An 18679-nucleotide genomic window follows, 5' to 3' on the forward strand; every position below is an offset into this window, starting at 1 on the left:
AAAATTAAAGTGGTGATCCTTAAGCTGGGTCCCTATAGGGAAAGTAGGGCCAGCTCTACTCACAGGCATACTTCAGTGATTTTTGTACCTACTTTAGATTTGGTATAAGGAAATGAGAAACTGAAAAGCACACTGTAACTTAAAAATATTACTTTTAAGGATTTTATCCATCAAAATCTATGCCCAAGGCATTCAATTTGGTCACAAGATATTTCACAATAGCATTTCTTTTAAGTTTCCCTCTTGAGAAACTGTCCTGACATAGAGACATCATTCTACCTAGGAGCAAAACTTAGGATCATTTATATATTCTGAATCCCTACATACCTGGGTTAATTCTACTTCTCTGCAATCCTAGGGAAGCTGGAAAACTGAACATTATCGGCTAAATATTATCTTAGATATTAGCCCTTAAGCAGAAGGTCTTGGTGGGAACATCAAACCTATGAGAGGGATGTATGTAATACCCAACGATAGCGACAGCAAACAATCTTGGTGAGATTATCCCTCCTTGTTTTTTCCTCATTTCAATTTCCTCATTCATTTAGAGAAGCTGATGCTTTCTCTTCCTTCTTTAAAATGGCTAAGGCTCTTACCTATGGAGGGACATTGTGTGTATGTTAGAAAGTACAAAGCATTGGAATCAAGAGCCTAGTCTAAATCCTAGCACTGCTACTTACTGATCTCTGGCAAATTATTTAGCCTCTCTGAGTCTGTTTTCCTATCTGTAAAACAGCCATAACAATAATATCTAAATTACACAATTACTAAGGGCAAAAATAACACGTGAAAATTCTATACGAATAATAATTACAACTTAGTATTTCTTCTACAGTTTTCCTATTGCACCAGAACCAATTGGCCCCCTTCCAACCAAATGCTAATCTATTTATTTCCAAATCTTGAAGAGTGTCATCTCAGTCAATGTAACTAATTCCTAAATGCATAAACTTAATTATATAATTGTGATTAGGAACTGGTCCACTTAGAACAGACCAAAGATTATATATACTCATATCTGTAGAATATATCTCTAGAAGAGCCATAAGAAATTGGGAACAGTAGTTGCCTATGGGAAGAGGAATTCAATAGTTGTGAGATAGGAATAAGGAAACTTACTTGTTTATTATGTATCTTTTGAATTTTGTACATACTCCAAAAACTAATTTGATAAATAAAATGTATGTTATAGAATAAAGGAAGTAGACCATATGTATGCTATGGTATTTAAGATTCTTTTTTTACTGCCTGTTTTTATTGATAAGCTCAATTTATTAAAAATTGCACCTAAGAACTTCTAAACATTTTGTCACTTCAGAAACTTATTCTTTGAATATTTGATTTGGTTTTTTTTTTTTTTGAGACAGAGTCTCGCTTTGTTGCCCAGGCTAGAGTGAGTGCCATGGCGTCAGCCTAGCTCACAGCAACCTCAAACTCCTGGGCTCAAGCAATCCTACTGCCTCAGCCTCCCGAGTAGCTGGGACTACAGGCATGCGCCACCATGCCCGGCTGATTGTTTTTAATAAATATATTAGTTGGCCAATTAATTTCTTTCTATTTATAGTAGAGACGGGGTCTCACTCTTGCTCAGGCTGGTTTCGAACTCCTGACCTCGAGCAATCCGCCCACTTCTGCCTCCCAGAGTGCTAGGATTACAGGCGTGAGCCACTACGTCCAGCCTGAATATTTGATTTTTAAAAAATATGGCACAAGGGTAGAGAATCATGAATTATTTTCCACATACAATCACAGTGTTGCTACCAAGGTCCTATTAAAGTTTGAAATGTAACACACAAAAACAAAACTCAGGTGGTTAGACCATCTCAGATGATAACTGAATTTGTAACCAAAGTAACAGACAAAAGCTAATTTCGTCAATATATAAGAAACGCCTATGAATCAACATGCAAAAGACTAACAACCCCCCCCACGGGGAAAGGATTTGAATACAGTCAGAAAAGGAAATGTAGATGGTTTTAGATGTGAAAATATGTTCAACTTTTCTAATAACAAAAAAATACAAGTTTAAACCACTGTAAAACCGTATTTTAAATCTATTCAATTGGCAAAAACCCAAAAGTTTGAAAATGCTCCAATGATTTCCCATGTCTTTTAGCTAAGCCAAGCTCCTTATGAAGGCCTACAAGGCACTAAAAGATCTGGAGCTCTATATAATTCTGTCTTCATTTGCTACTCTCTTCTTTCTCATTCTACCCTCATCATACTTGTGATTCCTTGAATATTCTAGGCAAACCTAGTGTCTTTCCCCAGATCTCTGCATGCCTGACTCCTTTACTTCCTTCAAGTCTTTGCTCAAATATCGCCTTCCAAATGAAACCTATTGTTACCATCTTATTTATAATTGCACCCCTTCCTTCTCCACAACCACCACACTTCCGATTCTTTGTACCCTGATCTTTTTTCCAGAATATGTTCCAGTTTCTAACATGTTATATGATTTTATATTATGTTCATTTATATTATATAAGATTATATGTCTCTCCCCCTGTTGGCATATAAACCCCATTAGAGCAGGGATTTTGATGTTTCCCAATTGCCTAGAGCAGTGTTTGGCCCATAGCAGGAGTTCAATAAATATCTGTAGAGTGAAGGAATATTGCAGTGTGACGGCAAGTCTGTGGGAAGACAAGCATGCCCTTACATTACTAGGCTGAGTATCAACTGTTATTTCCTCCATGAAGGTCCGTTTGGCAATAATTTCTAATTGAAATTACAAATTACATATCCTTTAACCTAGTAATTCCACTTTTAGGATTTTATCCTAAAGACACATTTGGCCATGTGTGAAATATGTATGTCCACAGTTACTATAGTATTGTTTTTAAGTGCCAAAGACTGGGAATTTCTTAAATGTCCATTAATATAATAAATACAATGAAATACTAGGCAGGAATAAAAAAATGAGGAAACTGGCCGGGCGCTGTGGCTCACGCCTGTAATCCTAGCTCTTGGGAGGCTGAGGCGGGCGGATTGCTCAAGGTCAGGAGTTCAAAACCAGCCTGAGCAAGAGCGAGACCCCGTCTCTACTATAAATAGAAAGAAATTAATTGGCCAACTGATATATATATGAAAAATTAGCCGGGCATGGTGGCACATGCCTGTAGTCCCAGCTACTCGGGAGGCTGAGGCAGAAGGATCACTCGAGCCCAGGAGTTTGAGGTTGCTGTGAGCTAGGCTGACGCCACGGCACTCACTCTAGCCTGGACAACAAAGCGAGACTCTGTCTCAAAAAAAAAAAAAAAAAAAAATGAGGAAACTAATTAATTAATTAAAAAAATGAGGAAATTTTTTTGGGCTAATATGGAAAAATCTCAGAAATATTTTATTAAAGGGAAAAAGTACAAGGTGCAGAACAATGTCCATAAGATAGCATCATTTATGAAAAAAGTGGGAAAAAGAATATATATATTTGCTTATAAATACATAATTATGTCTTGAAGGAGATACAAGAAAGTGGTAACACTGAGTGCCTCCAGGGTAGCCAAGTAGACTGAGAATATTTTGTAACTTTTGAATTTTGAATACACACATATATATATAATCACTTTAATAAATCTAAGTCAAGAAAAAAATAAATATCTGAACTTCTCCCTTTTTGTCTTTTTAAATACTATATTTTAATTTCAAATAAACCCTAACTGATTTAATATTCTGATTTAAAACATAAAACAAAAGACTGTTGAGGTATAGGTTTTTCATATAAGAAATCAGATGCAGAGATGAGCATCCTGAGATTACTTTCAGTTTGGTCACTCGCTGATTTGGTTTCAAGATGAGATCACTTACTAATGTCTATTTCACATTTTTATTTCACTTTTGGCAGTAATCAGGATTGAGTGTTATGATAGTCGTATTTCAAACATCTTAAAATGGTCTTTCAGCAACCAAGATGCTATCACAATTTCATTAATTGTTAAACAGTAAAAACTTTGAAGGCCATGAAGCAGAAGACTCTTTTATAGCTTTTTAAAAGGCTGTTTTCAATTACTTTAATAATGCAGTTGATGGAGATAGTTTTACAATGGGCTTTTGACTTAGAAATCTTTTTTTTTTTTTTGAGACAGAGTCTCGCTTTGTTGCCCAGGCTAAAGTGAGTGCCATGGTGTCAGCCTAGCTCACAGCAACCTCAAACTCCTGGGCTCAAGCAATCCTGCTGCCCCAGCCTCACAAGTGGCTGGGACTATAGGCATGCGCCACCATGCTCGGCTAATTTTTTCTATATATATTAGTTGGCCAATTAATTTATTTCTATTTATAGTGGAGATGGGGTCTCGCTCTTGCTCAGGCTGGTTTCGAACTCCTGACCTTGAGCAATCCTCCCACCTCGGCCTCCCAGAGTGCTAGGATTACAGGCGTGGGCCACCGAGCCCTGGCCTTGACTTAGAAATCTTTAAAAAATAAATTCTGAAAGATTATTTAAAACTCTAAAGCAGGTTACCATAAAGGAAGTTGTGGGTTGTGTTTGGCTTAAAACCTATTTGAAAAAATTTTTTTCATATGAAACTCTACTAATGTGCGGTGGGATTGGTTGGCCAGACTTTATAATTCTATGGGGTTTTGTACTGAAATGATAACCCAGTCAGTAACACAATATAAACTCTTTAGAAGCTGCAAAGGCTATTGTAAGGGGAAAGGGTTGATGTGTTTCTTGTAAAAATCAATTTCTTTAGTTTTAAGGTCACAACATTTGAACTGCCTACAAATTCCTTTCCTATTTAGTGATCTACCCTTCTTTTTTTTTTTTTTTTTTTGAGACAGAGTCTCACTTTGTTGCCCAGGCTAGAGTGAGTGCCATGGCGTCAGCCTAGCTCACAGCAACCTCAATCTCCTGGGCTCAAGCGATCCTCCTGCCTCAGCCTCCCGAGTAGCTGGGACTACAGGCATTCGCCACCATGCCCGGCTAATTTTCTCTATATGTATATTAGTTGGCCAATTAATTTCTTTCTATTTATGGTAGAGACGGGGGGGGGGGGGGGGTCTCGCTCTTGCTCAGGCTGGTTTCGAACTCCTGACCTCGAGCAATCCGCCCACCTCGGCCTCCCAGAGTGCTAGGATTACACGCGTGAGCCACCACACCCGGCCGATCTACCCTTCTTGACACTAAAGAAGTGATTCCCTTAGCGTAAACTCAGCAGGCTTTGGTAGGTTTGTTTTGGTTTAGTTTAGTTTGCTTGGCGATTCATTCAAAGACAAAGGGAGAGATGTAACCTCAACTGGCATTGTGACCTCTTTTAAATGCATAGAGTGGCTGAGGTGGCAGTCTTTACCTTAACTGTGGTCTTTTGAAGTCTGGGAGAAGATTCTACTGACAACCAGTGTCTTAGGGACCAATACAAAATAAGGCTGGACTCTATGTTTTACATATCTTCTATACTGTCTCACCTTTCTACCTGTTAATCTAATTCACAGGTGGACATCTATTTTGCATTCCTAGCTTCATCTCCCTTCTAATGTCTTCCCATATCCCTGTTCCTTTAAAAAAATTTCCCTTTCTATATTCATGCTACCATTTCTGTTGAAAAAAAGAGGACGATTCCTTCCTAAAGATTCTTGGGTATACATAGGAACCGCTTTAAGTCAGTGCTGTCCTCCTTGGACATCAAATGAAATTGTAGAAGGCATAACTGAATCATTTGGCTACTGGTCCTATCTTAAGTAAGATAAGTCATCCTATGGGCTAGGAAGGAATCACCATTTTTCAGGAAGGATAGAATCTATCACTTTCCCTACATGTTTTGTCTGCATAACAGAAGGCAGTTGTTAATTATCCTTTCTTTTCTGTCTCATCCTTTTCCTCTACTGTGTTCTGAGAAGGGTTTTGGAAGAGATAGGAAAAGCAGCTGCTTATGATATGTTTTTAGGGAAGACAGGACAATTTCCACTCCCCACCCTTACCTCCAACCCCATCTCCAAATACCTTCCCTCTCAAATTCTGCTCAGCAATGCGTAACATTTCTCCATTAGAGGTTCATGCCTTTGGCTTAAGAACTCTATCCTGTTAAAAAGACTCTTTGGTTTTAACCCCAGTAGCATATATTAAAAAAAAAAAAAAAAGACTCTTTGGAAAGTGTTGACTTCATTAAACATTGCATTATTAATCATTTACAAATAAGGGTGAGTTCATCAGATCCTTTCCTGAGAAGGAGACACAGAAAAAGGAGCATGGAGCCAAAAAGATGGGAAAATGGAGGGGGAAACCTGAAGGGGCAAAGAGACTTGACCTATTTTGTGATTTTACCTAGTATAGTTTTACTTGCCAGGGCTGGTGTCTAAAAGAATCTCCCCTTCCTCAATCCCATCTTTTACTACATGACAGTTTAATCTTTCAATAAGAGAAAAAAAGAATTTCTTATAAAATAATGTCTTATTATAAAGGAGAGAATATTTAAAGTAAAAAAAGTAAGAATCTAAAATAATAAAGACACAGATAAGCCAGTAATAGATGATGAAGAATACATTTTAATACTATGTGGATGAAAATAAAGCCAAAGTGACATACTATTATATTGAACTTTTATTTCAATATGTTTTAACAATATTAATACCTAGAAATTTTTGTTTTGTATATTTTATAAATCCCATAAAAATATAAACCTATTTCTGAGGACAGCCTTATATAAAAATAATGGTGCTATCTGGACTAAAAAGACTTGTTAATGTAATCACTATTAAGTACTTCTTCAGCTCTTCCCAACTGTTGAGGTAGTTCAGTAAAGAATACTTTACTTCTCTGTCTCTTTATGGATGCTCTCTGTGAATTTTAACCCAATAAATCACAAATAAAATAGAATACGCATTGTTGTGCTTGTTATCCCCTGTTGGTGGTATCACTCAGAAAATAACTCTCCACCTGGAGGGAAATGGACTCTAGCATAAAAATGAATAGCAAACAGAAAGGATTCAGTCAAACTCCTACATGTCACTGGAGATTTAAACTGTAGCCTAAAACTAGCCCCTGAAAGCATAAACCCCTTAAGTTTTTGGATTTGAAAAAAAATAAATTCATTCATTTTTAAATATAAAAATTTAAATTTAAGTGTATTCCAGTCACCAGAGGTCTGTTTTCTGTTGTGAGACAGGGATAGTTCATGAGATCAAACCAAGGACTAAAAAAGTATTCTTCAAGAATAACTACCACTTTTTACTCTAACTCCACTTTCTTTCTCTACAGTATAGGATATGTATTCTACCCTATTAAGAAATAAAATAATGTACACTAACTTTTGAGGAAGAAGTGTTCAACCTTTGTATTTGATAAACTATTTGAGGCTCAATATCCGTTTATAACGTTTGTTTGATTACATGTGTTTGTTTGGGGCTTGAGTTCAGGAACTAAGACTAATTGTAGAGTAGATCTGCATTTATTCACATTAGCAGGAAAGAGTAAGATTGGAGAAGAGCAGAGCAGATGAATCATGGCTTTGGAGCCAGACTCCTTGGCTTTGCTATTTACTAGTTGTGCAACCTTGGGCAAGTCACTTTCATGTTTGGTTCCGCATCTTCCCCACCTATAAAATGGAGATGGTTACAAGGAATAAAAGATGTTAGTATAGAATGTACCTAGATCAGAGTTTGGCTCATTGTAAGCACTCAATAAACATTATTCATTTTTATTGGGTAAGCCACAAAATGGATTCAAAAGTAGATAGCAGAGTTGGCTGCACATAATGAGGCCAAGGAAAATACAGCAAGGGATGCATAGAGCTCAAGCGTGCGCTTTGTGTTGAAAGTTAGCATCTAGTCACTACTCTCAAGGTGTACTCTTAGCTCTGCTTGAGAGTAAAGATTTAATCCATCAAGCAACTGGGGGCTGCTTTTCAGCTCAAAACTCTTGCTGGCCCCAGATATAAAGAACTCTCTTGGGCAGTGATTACCTTGAAGCCACATTTGGCATGTGGCATATATCAAAACAAATCCAACTCACTATAAATCATGAAGAAATTTATTCCTAAAGATGTCTTGGCAGAGGGATGGGGTGAAAGGTGTGGGGGGTGAATAAGGGTTCATATTGCTCACTGTACAACAAAAACTTAATGCAGTTCACCACTGGATCTCTATTCTTCATCTGCCAGTTGTGCCATTTCTTTTCTCCTTTCCCATACCACCTCTCTAAGAGCCACTCCATTGCCCTAGATAGTTCAGCTCTGATTCTCTGCTTATGTTCCTCAACAAAACAAGAGCCTGAGAATTGGACTGACAGTAACCATTTCTAATTAGTCCAGTGTGCCTTGGGGGCTTCCCCTGCTTCCACATGCAGTATTTTGAAGTCTTCACCCAACACAAACTGATCTGTCTTCCGGAAAATTTCTGCTTGTAAGAAAATTTTCTTCATCTATGCTTAAAGCAGATAGTGGGTACTCAACAAATAATAATTCCTATCCTAGAGCCATTTGAGGATCTGAAAACAGTTGTAGGAGAGATAATCAGGAAAGCAGAAAAAAAAGGGGAGAAGGAGAGGAAAATTACATATATTGGGATAGACTTAGCATTATACCAGTTTGGAAATTTTTCTTGCTTGGAGATTTATTTTATTTTTTATTATTTATTTATTTATTTATTGCTCAAAGATTTGAAAACCCTTAAGGGAAAGGAAAAGGAAGAAGAAAGGCCATAACGGATTTTGTAAAAATATATCATTAAATATAAAAGTATAAAAATGGGTTGTTATTTTATTCTTAAGATTATTTGACAATTAAGGAGACTGGGAATTGGAAAAAGAGCCAATAATATGAACACTATAACATTAACATTTATTTAGACTCTCTTTTGAAGCTGTCCTTGAATTGTTGATCAAGACTGGAACTTTATAAATCTTCTGGTATGCCTAAAACACTCAGTAGATTTTTCACTGTATCTGCAAATTTAAACTAAGGGCTGCCCTTCCCTATATCTTCTAATTCCTTAAAGGTTTTTGATAACACAAAACATGTTGGAAGAAATTAAATGGGTGGAAGTATTTTCATGCTGGCATTTTTAAGCCTGAAAAAAAATGGAGCATTAGTTGCTTCTGTGGTTTCTAAAATGATTAAGTTTTACCTGACTTGCTTGTGATGCATTTCTAGGTAGGAAGACAGCCCATGAGCTTCCTCAACCAGCAAACCGTTTGCTCAGGTTCTGGCTCAGCCCTCACCTTCTGGACTTGGTACAGAGCCTGGGATGCGATGACGCGCAGAGAGGGTTCGGGGTCTTGCAGCAGACCTCTCAGATCTAGTGGCAGGAAAACCAGGTTGGAGGAGAAATCTCCTGAGATCTATGGAAATGAACACTGGTCTAGACACCAAAAAGCCCACATGCCCGTAGCAGCTCACATAAAGGGCCAACTTTGTCTAAATCTCTGTCTAAAAGTTTATCAGTGAATCGATTTTAGTTTTGACCTACAAAATTTACTGGTTTCTGAGTTGCCAAATATTTCACTCCTTTGCAATAATCACATTCTAAGAAGTCTACTTAAAGTCAAATTATCTGGACCTGCTAAGCCATGTCTAATGTTAATCTCTAAATTCCTGTGTTGGTCCTAGATATAACTCTTAAATCACTGTTCCCTTTTAATTTTTTAAAAACTTTTAGTTTTTGTGTTTTCTTATTGCCAAAGAAATACATGTTCATTATGTAGAAAATTTAGACAATACATGCAAGCATGAGAAGAAAATCAGTTACCCATAATCCTATTATCTAGAAATAACTACTGTTATTTTGAGTGTATATCTTTCTGATCTTTTTTTCTATGCATTTCTTTACATATGTAAGCTTTTATTTTTTTGTCTGAATGGAACCATATGACATAATAATTGCTGGTTTTATTTAATGATATCACATCATCATTTATATGAGTCATTTAAAAATTCTTCTGAAATATTTTCATGACTATTCAGATTGAGTATCCCTAATCCAAAATGCTTGAGATCAGAAGTGCTTTGGATTTTTTCAGATTTTGGAATATCTACATATATATAATCAGCTATCTTGAGTATAAGACCCAAGTTCAAACACAAAATTGATTTGTTTCACATACATCTTATGCATATAACCTGAAGGCAATTTTACACACTATTTTAAATAATTTTGTGCATGAAATAAAATTTTGACTTTGTTTTGACTTTTGACTGCAGCTGGTCACATGAGGTCAGGTACCAAATTTTCTCCTTGTGGTGTCATGTCAGTGCTCAAAGAGTTTCTGATTTTAGAGCATTTCAGATTTGGGATTTTAGATTGCGGATGCTTAACCTGTATATAATTCTACAATATGGATATGCTATAATTTAACTAGTTCTCTATCCCTTCCAATCAAGAATATTTCCTATTTTCACTATTCTAAATATTAATAACACAAAAATGAACATTTCTGGAACTATTTTTACTTATTTTCATAGGTTAAATTCCCAAAGAATCAAGGTATATTATTATATTAATGGATTTTGAAACATACTGCCAAACTTCCCTATTAAAAAGTATCAATTTATGAGCCAGGCACTGTGGCTCACACCTGTAATTCCAGTGACTTGGGAGGCTGAGCTGGGAGGATTGCTTGAGTCCAGCAGTTTGAAAGTAGTTTGGGTAACGTAGTGAGACTCTAAAAAATTTTTGTAAAACTTTAAAAATTAGCTGGAAATTGTGGTGTGCAACTGTAGTCCCAGCTACTTGGGAGGCTGAGGCAGAAGGATGGTTTGAGCCCAGGAGTTGAAGGCTGCAGTGAGCTATGATTGCGCCACTGTACTTGAATTGTTGATTCAATTCAATGCCTGGGTGACAGAGCAAGACTCTATGTCTTTAAATTAGAAAAAAAGAAATATCAATTTATGTTCATTCAAGCCCAGTGTATAATGTCAGTTTTCCCTTAACACATCAATATTGAATGTAATTTGGTAATCTTTGTGACACAAATAAATGGAAAAATATCCCATGTTCATGTGTCAGAAGATTTATATTGTTAAATGACTATACTGCCTAAAGCAATTTACAGGTTCAATGGAATTCCTATTAAAATACCAAAGTCATTTTTCACAGAATTAGAAAAAACAACACTGAAGTTCATATGGAACCAAAAAGGGTCCAAATAGCCAAAGCAATCTTAAACAAAAAGAACAACACTGGAGGCATCACATTGCCTGACTTCAAATTAGACTATAAGATAATAGTAACCAAAACAGCATGGCATTGGTGTAAAAATAGACATTGGCTGGGTGTGGTGGCTCATACCTTAATCCCAGCACTTTGGGAGGCCAAGGCAGAGGATTGCTTGAGGTCAGGAATTCAAGACCAGCCGTGGCAACATAGTGAGACCCCCATCTCTAAAAAAAAAAAAAAAAAAAAAAAAGACACATAGGCCATGCGCAGTGGCTCACGCCTGTAAACCCAACACTTTGGGAGGCCAAGGCAGAGGATTACTTGAGGCCAGGAGTTCAAGACCAGCCTAGGCAACATAGCAAGACCCTGTCTCTCCCAAAAGTATTTAAAAAATTATCAGGGCATGGTGGCATGTGCCTGTAGTCCCAGCTAAGCAGGAGGCTGAGGCAGGAAGATGGTTTGAGCCCAGAAGATCGAGGCTGCAGTGAGCTATGATCAGGCCACTGCAATCCAGCCTGGGTAACAGAGTTAGATCCTGTCTTGAAGGAAAAAAAAAAGTCATAAAAGACAAACAGATCAACAGAACAGACTAGAGAACCCAGAAATAAAGCCACACACTTATAAGCAACTGATCTTCAACAAAGTTGACAAACATACACTGGGCATACCCTTTTCAATAAATTGTGCTGGGAAAACTGGATTGCTATAAACAGAAGAATGAAACTGGATCCCCATCTCTTACCATATACAAAATCAACTCAAGATGGATTAAAGACGTGAATGTAAGACTGAAAACTATAAAAATACTAGAAGAAAACCTAGGAAAAACTCTTCTGGACATTGGTCTAGACAAGGGAATAATCTACATAGCTTTTTTCTTTCTTTTTGCTTCAGATATCTGTGAGGAAGTGGGAAATTGTAGAGAAAAGTGGCATGATCTTCCTTAAATAAGCTTTAGTGCCTAGCTGTTTTACCAGTTATATGTTTGTATTTTAGAAGTAATGAATTGTTCGGGATTTTTTTTTTTAAACAAAGTCTTGCTCTGTTGCCCAGGCTGGAGTGCAGTAGCATGATCACAGCTCACTGCAGTCTTGAACTCCTGGGGTCAAATGATCCTGCTGATTCAGCCTCCCTAGTAGCTAACATTATAGGTGCATGCCACCATGCCCAGCTGATATATATATATATATATATATATATACACACACATACACACTTTTTTTTTTAATTTTATAGAGACACAGTCTCTAGTCTTAAACTCATGGCCTCAAGCGATTCTCCTGCCTCAGCCTCCCAAAGTGCTGGGATTACAGGCATGAGCCACTGAGTCCAGCCTGTTCAGGATTTTGATTTGGTTCTCAAAGTAATAATTTTAGATTGTGAAACTTAGCATTTCATGTCTTTTTCTAGTTGTAGGACTACTCCTTAAGTGGGAATAAATAATTCTTTGAGCACTGAATTGTATAGCAGAGCTGTACAATAATAGAACAATTTCACTCATTGACAATTCGGAAACCATTTGCATGATGGTAGCCTTATATGACTTAAAACATCTCTGTTACCAAGTCCTGCCACTTTAAAAATAACCACTTATAGAAAATAGTGCTGTAGTCATCTCTGTGGTACTTGTGAGGTATCATCATAATTTACCAAGATATTTAGGTTATTAAGTATGAAATGTCTGATTTCCTTAAGTGCTAAGTTTGACAGTTGATATCTCTGACATATCAGTTTGACACTTCTTGTCTTATTTTTATTGTAAAGGTACATCCTCAGTCTTTTAAATACATATTTTGGCTTGTGATTATCTTTCAAGTTTTTTTCTGGAGCAATTTTTGTAAAACCATGGATAAGTCAAAAATTTGTGTTATTTTTGAATATGAGTTCCGTTGTGGAACCAATGCAGTGCAGACAGCTCAAAATATCAACAAAGTATTTGGGAAGGATGTGACTAATGAATGCATGGTATGTCAATGGTTTGAGATGTTCTGTTTTGGTGATTTTAATCTTGAAAATTAGCCATGTGGGCAACCTGAGACTAAGGTGGATAATGATGAGCTTAAAGCTATAGTGGAAGTGAATCCATCTCAACTGTGCATAAATTATGCATAATTAGCATAAATTAGCAGCAAGGTTTGATGTTACTATTCCAACAATATTGGACCATTTGGAACAAATTGTCAAGGTAAAGAAGCTGGATAGGTGGATTCTGCATTAATTAAACAAGCATCAAAAGAGAAATCATCTCAAAGCTTGCCTTTCTTTGCTGTCATGACATAAAGATGAATAATTTCTACACAGTATTGTTATGTGTGATGAAAAATGGATTCTTTTTGATAATCCCAAGTGTTTGGCACAATGGTTGGATAAAGATGAAGTGCTGAAATACAGTCCAAAACCGAATATTCATCAAAAAAAGCTAATGGTGTCTGTTTAATGGTCTAGCACTGGTATTATCCACTGCAGCTTCATGAAACCTGGTCAACTGATAACAGCAGATGTCTACAGCAACCGATTGGATGAAATGATGAGGATGCTTGCAATTAAGCAGCCAAGATTGGTCAATAGAGACAGTCCAATCCTCTTGCAAGACAACACGCGACCTTATGTCACACAAGCAATGCTGCCCAAACTACAGCACCTGGACTTGGAAACTCTCTGTCATGCACTGTATTCACCAGATCTTGCACCAATGGGCTACCACTCCTTCCAGGCTTTGGACCATTTCTTGCAAGGAAAAATAGTCAATTCTCGACAAGCTGTAGAAAGTACCTTTTGCAATTTCATCACCATCACTCTCCAGGCTTCTTTGCTGCTGGCATAAATGAGTTACTGTTAAGATGGCAAAACTGTGTCGATAATTTAGGTGCATATTTTGGTTAATTGTACTGCTTCTTGTTTGAGATATAATAAAGTACGTTTTTGTTTAGAAATTGAACATTTCATATTTAATAACCTACTATTATTTGTAGGTACTGTCTTATTTCCTGGCAGACAAGGTTCAGGAAATATCCCTGAGATATTCATTAAAGCTAGTTTCCAGACAAATAGGGTTATGTCCTTTCCTAAAAGGGGAACTGGACTGGGATGAGACTGTCATTCAGATGAAATCTCCAAGGGCTTTATTGTTGCAAAGTCAGGCACTCCAGATTTCAAGAGTCTCGGCTCTGCTACAGAGCCTGCCCACAGTCACTGACTCAGATAAATTCCAAAATATGGATGTACTCCAAATTCAAGGACTGTTACCACTTACCGTCCTCTATCCAGTCAGTACCCTTCATCCTGAGCTCACTGCGATCTGTATACTTTGATAAGAGCCCTAAATGGAAGATAAAGTCAGTGAGTCTGTGATCTGGCTTTTGCTCTAGGAAATTAATACCTAAGAGTTTTTATCATTGAAAAATCTATGCAGCTTGTAGAATTGGCCTTTTCATAATTAGGCAGATTCCAAAACTGGACTTCCAAGTGCCTGGTAGTTACCTATAGGTACCATAGCCCCTTTCTCCTAGAAATATTTTCAAGGTCATCTTCATAAAGAATGGGGATACTACAATTTAGGAAAGTAGAGGACAAAAGTGACAGTGGAAATGAAAGGATTTTCTTTGTACCTACAAACATGACTGCTGATCTCCTGATGGGAAGTTTTGCATTCTTGGAGTACATCAATGTTTGGGCTAGGATGTTAATTTTCCCCTTGCATTTTTTTCCCTAAGTGGGGAAAAAAGTAAGAGTACAAAGCAGTGAAGTAGCAACACTATTTTCATTAGCCGCACCATAGTTTCTGGGGGCAGGGACTGTATCAGATATAGAGTGTAGCAGTATTTGAAATAACTGCAGTTTCTGAATAAGTATTATATCACAATTGACAAGCTCCTGGACCAAGTTAAATCCTCTGAATACCTCTTGTTCACACCCACCCATGCCACATGTTGTGCCTATAATGCTTCCAAAGCCACCCTGGCTCCTCTGTATCTAAGCCTTTGTTCTCTAAGCTCCATCTTGAGCTCTGCTGCCCTATGAGCTCTTTCCCAACCACCTGCCTGCCTGAGCTAACCCTGCTTCGAGCATTTTGCAGGTACTCCTCTCTTGGCATGTATTATTTTCCACATTGAGTTTTTATTTAATTTTCCATGGAGGTTTTATCTCCCTTACTAGTTTGCAAGCTCCCCTCAGGAAGTTTTAATCCTTTGGTTCTCCATGGCTTATTGCACACTGGATTTGTTGTGCCTATTGGGTGAATGAATGCACCTCTCAGTGGATCTCACATACGGACAGGCACCTCAGGAATAGGAGAGGGGGAAACAGGAATTTGTTCTTATAGAACTTATTTAGTTAACATGGACACCTTGTAGTTTTATCCACTGATAGCACTAAATTTCCTGCTGTAAATACATTCATCACTGCATCAGCTATAGGTCTGGCTGCAGGTCAGAGAGATACCCCCTACTAGAAAGCCTAACATGAGGGAACTGCAAGTCTGATCACAGGAACCTGCTCTGGGTCCTAAACAGGCAATATGTATGGAAGATACCTAGAACAGTCAGTCTTAGGGTCTTCATAGTAGAAGCCAAGTGGTTTTAGGGCCAATTTCTAGAAAATCATGGATGGGCATTCTGAGGTTATTGTGGCTCATGCTTGCCCGAGATCAGCCACAGTAGCCTTTGTCGAGTTTGTGAGGAGAAAGGATGCGATCTAGGTCTTGGTAAAGCCAGTGGCATGCTGCCATCATGTTGCATGGCCACACTGCATGACAGCTCTTTGCTTGGGACTCCCTGAACATGCTCTGATAGAATAAATCGATCCACTATATTTGAGGAAAGGATTAGAGATAGTTGTATAGGTAACACATAACTCCATTTCAATTCAGTCTAATAATTATTTTTTGAGCATATACTATCAGCCTGACCTTATAGGCTATCACCATATACTATCACCTCTGACCCAGGTTAGTAGGGCTCCCAAGAACTCACCAGTCTTTTTTGTGAGTAAGCATGATAATGGAAAGTAAGTTTGTATAGCTTTTGATTTAAAGTGAAAAAAAAAAAAAAAAGAAAGAAAGAAAGAAAGAAAGAAAGTCTGTGCTCAAATGGGAGGCAGCCATAGAAAAATAGGTCCACAATACAAAACAGTTCCTAGATATCAAATCTGATGTTGATAGGGATGGAACATGTTTCCTGTATGCCACGTTCTTTCACTAAAAACTATGTCAGAAAAAAATAAATATGTCAGCATGTTAAAGAGCTAACAAAACCATTATTGCACACATACAAAGAATTTGCAGACTGTTCTAGCTTCAGTAGGTTTGATGTACCAGGGCTCTTTGCAGTATACTCCCTGGGGCAGCCTCCACTTCAGGAACTGGGCACATACAGTTAGGACTCGCCTGCTCTCCTGTGAAAAAGATGATCATAAATCAGCATTTTCAAACCTTTTCTAGCTGACGTAATGTTTCTTCAATACTAAAGTTTCTTCAATACTGATACTAAAGTCCAATATGGAAAGCTGATAAGCTCAGAATTACCCTGGTTGAAGTGAGTGGAGGGGTGGCAAGGAACCAGAATCCTGCCCTTCTCCTCCCACTTCCCCAGACAGTCCCTAGAGTGGATGCATAAAACCTCCACCGTTCTGGGGAGGATGTAGAAATCATTGGTCCTGGGCAAAAGTGTCAGATGGAATCCCCAGATCACAGATTTGGGCAGGGATTCCCACTACCCTGTGCTCTGGAGATAAAGCTTTCGCCCCTGCTTGCTGCTCCCACGTCAATTTTCTGTCACTATACACAGGAAAGTATAGCTCCTGACTTCTTGCCCTTGTGGCATCTCTGGGTTGGAAGCAACTAAAGAGAGTATTGATCCCTTCCTGATCCAGATACTTAAGCAAGATTTAGCCAAGTGGGCCTTCTCTCTAGTTCAGGGCTCTCAGAATGCCTCCCACGCACCACATAACACTTCTGATGAGTCTCCAAGCTAGTACTTCATCTCAGGTTCACTAAATATTTGGACCATACAAATTCCTTTGGGGACTGATAAAAATAAAAATTAGTTCAGCTGCTTGGTTTAGTAATCTATAAATATCTAGTAAAGTTAAAATACCCAGATATTCTACTTCTGGGTTTATGTCCTCAAGAAACTCTCATATATGTACACAGGAAATATATATAAGAATGCTCATTGCAGCATTGTGATCATGAAAAATGGAAAACTATCTAAATGTCCAGGAATAGGATAACGGGATAAGTTGTAGATTATTCATACAATAGAATTTTACATAGCAGTGAAAATAAATAAACTAGAGTTATACAACATAGATAAATCTCATAAATATAATGTTAAACAAATAAAAAAGCAAGATACTGAACAATCTGTAGAATGATACAACATATAAAGTTTTAAAACATGAAAAAATATTACCAGAGGAATGATGAAAATAAGATTCAGGATGATAGTTCTTGGCGAAATTTAACTGGAGATGGGTATATGATTTATTCCTGTTTTATTACTTAGAGTGGGTGGTGGATATATGGGTGTGTGTTATGTTCTCCGTGCCAGTGGCTCCTAACTCATCGTACATCAGACACCCTCCTCTCTGCTTAGACTACTTTCTGAGGAGCCCGGAAGGAGGCTAGAGGTTGTTTAAGGCTTGAAGGAAAATAAGCCCAGAGCCATGGCTGCTCTAGGCCTTTCCTGACGGCTGAGGGCTGGCCAGTAAGAGTGGGGTGTCAATACCTCTGTATATCTGTAACCCCTGCAAAGTATACTTCCCCATCACTTAATTGGGAAGCTCTGCTCTTTACTTTATGGGAGTCTAAAATACTTCATATTTATAGCTATAGAGCCATAAAACTTTCCTCATAACAAGGTGCCAGGGCCCACCTTAATCTTAAGTCCTGTTTCTACCTGAAACCTTGAACTTTCATTTCTGTATAGGGGGGGATAGGGAGGTGAGAGCTCTGGCATTTTCCCAGAATCCTTGAGGTCTAGACCTTCCTGGGTTGCTGCAACTGGTGGTCAAGGTTAGCACCTTGGAATGGACAGATTTCTGAAGTGAGGAACATTACTAACAATGACAACATTCCAACCTCCCACCCACCACCTAGTTAAGATTTAGATGGCTTAAATGGAAAACCCCAACTCTTATGGCAAAAAACCTTGGAAGATCAAGGAGAGGTAAAGTCCTCTCCAGATTGTCAGAGAAGCTACTATGTCTGACTTAGCCCCAACACAAATCTCAAGGCTATGAGGCAGTTCTTGAAGTGAAATAGAAATATAATAGAATATTATCATTGTCATCAACAAAAGAGCTTGTTGATTGGGTGCTGTATGTAGGGCTCTCTGCCAGGCTGAATATCAGGAAAGGGGCTACAAAGAAGGATAATACACCATTCTTATCCACAAAGGACTATAATTTGTGATATAGAAATAAGAAGTAAGATTTTCTACACAATTTACTTAGGCAAAATCATTGAAAGGTAGCTCTGGGCCAGAGTGAATGGGGAATAAAGACAGTACTACAAAGTCCCTGCCCACAAAGATATGAATGCTTATGTGCAGAGCTGGTTGGGGATTTGAAGTTATTCAGGACTAAAAGAAGTTAA

General features: G+C 37.8%; 1 protein-coding gene across 1 annotated transcript in view; it reads right to left on the reverse strand.

The window, feature by feature from the left end:
* Positions 1-6458: 6458 nt before the first annotated feature.
* MROH8 (maestro heat like repeat family member 8) overlaps positions 6459-18679 on the reverse strand; it is a 64352-nt gene continuing 52131 nt past the window's right edge. The window contains exons 20-24 of the mRNA XM_012754956.3: positions 16354-16476; positions 14694-14793; positions 14339-14404; positions 9058-9228; positions 6459-7529 (exon numbers count right to left, since the gene is read on the reverse strand). Of these exons, the coding sequence (XP_012610410.2) occupies positions 9080-9228; positions 14339-14404; positions 14694-14793; positions 16354-16476 (438 nt within the window). The 3' untranslated portion in view covers positions 6459-7529; positions 9058-9079. The remainder of the gene's footprint in view (positions 7530-9057; positions 9229-14338; positions 14405-14693; positions 14794-16353; positions 16477-18679) is intronic.

The sequence above is a fragment of the Microcebus murinus genome, chromosome 16 (genome assembly GCF_040939455.1).
Source record: "Microcebus murinus isolate Inina chromosome 16, M.murinus_Inina_mat1.0, whole genome shotgun sequence".
Lineage (NCBI taxonomy): Eukaryota > Metazoa > Chordata > Mammalia > Primates > Cheirogaleidae > Microcebus > Microcebus murinus.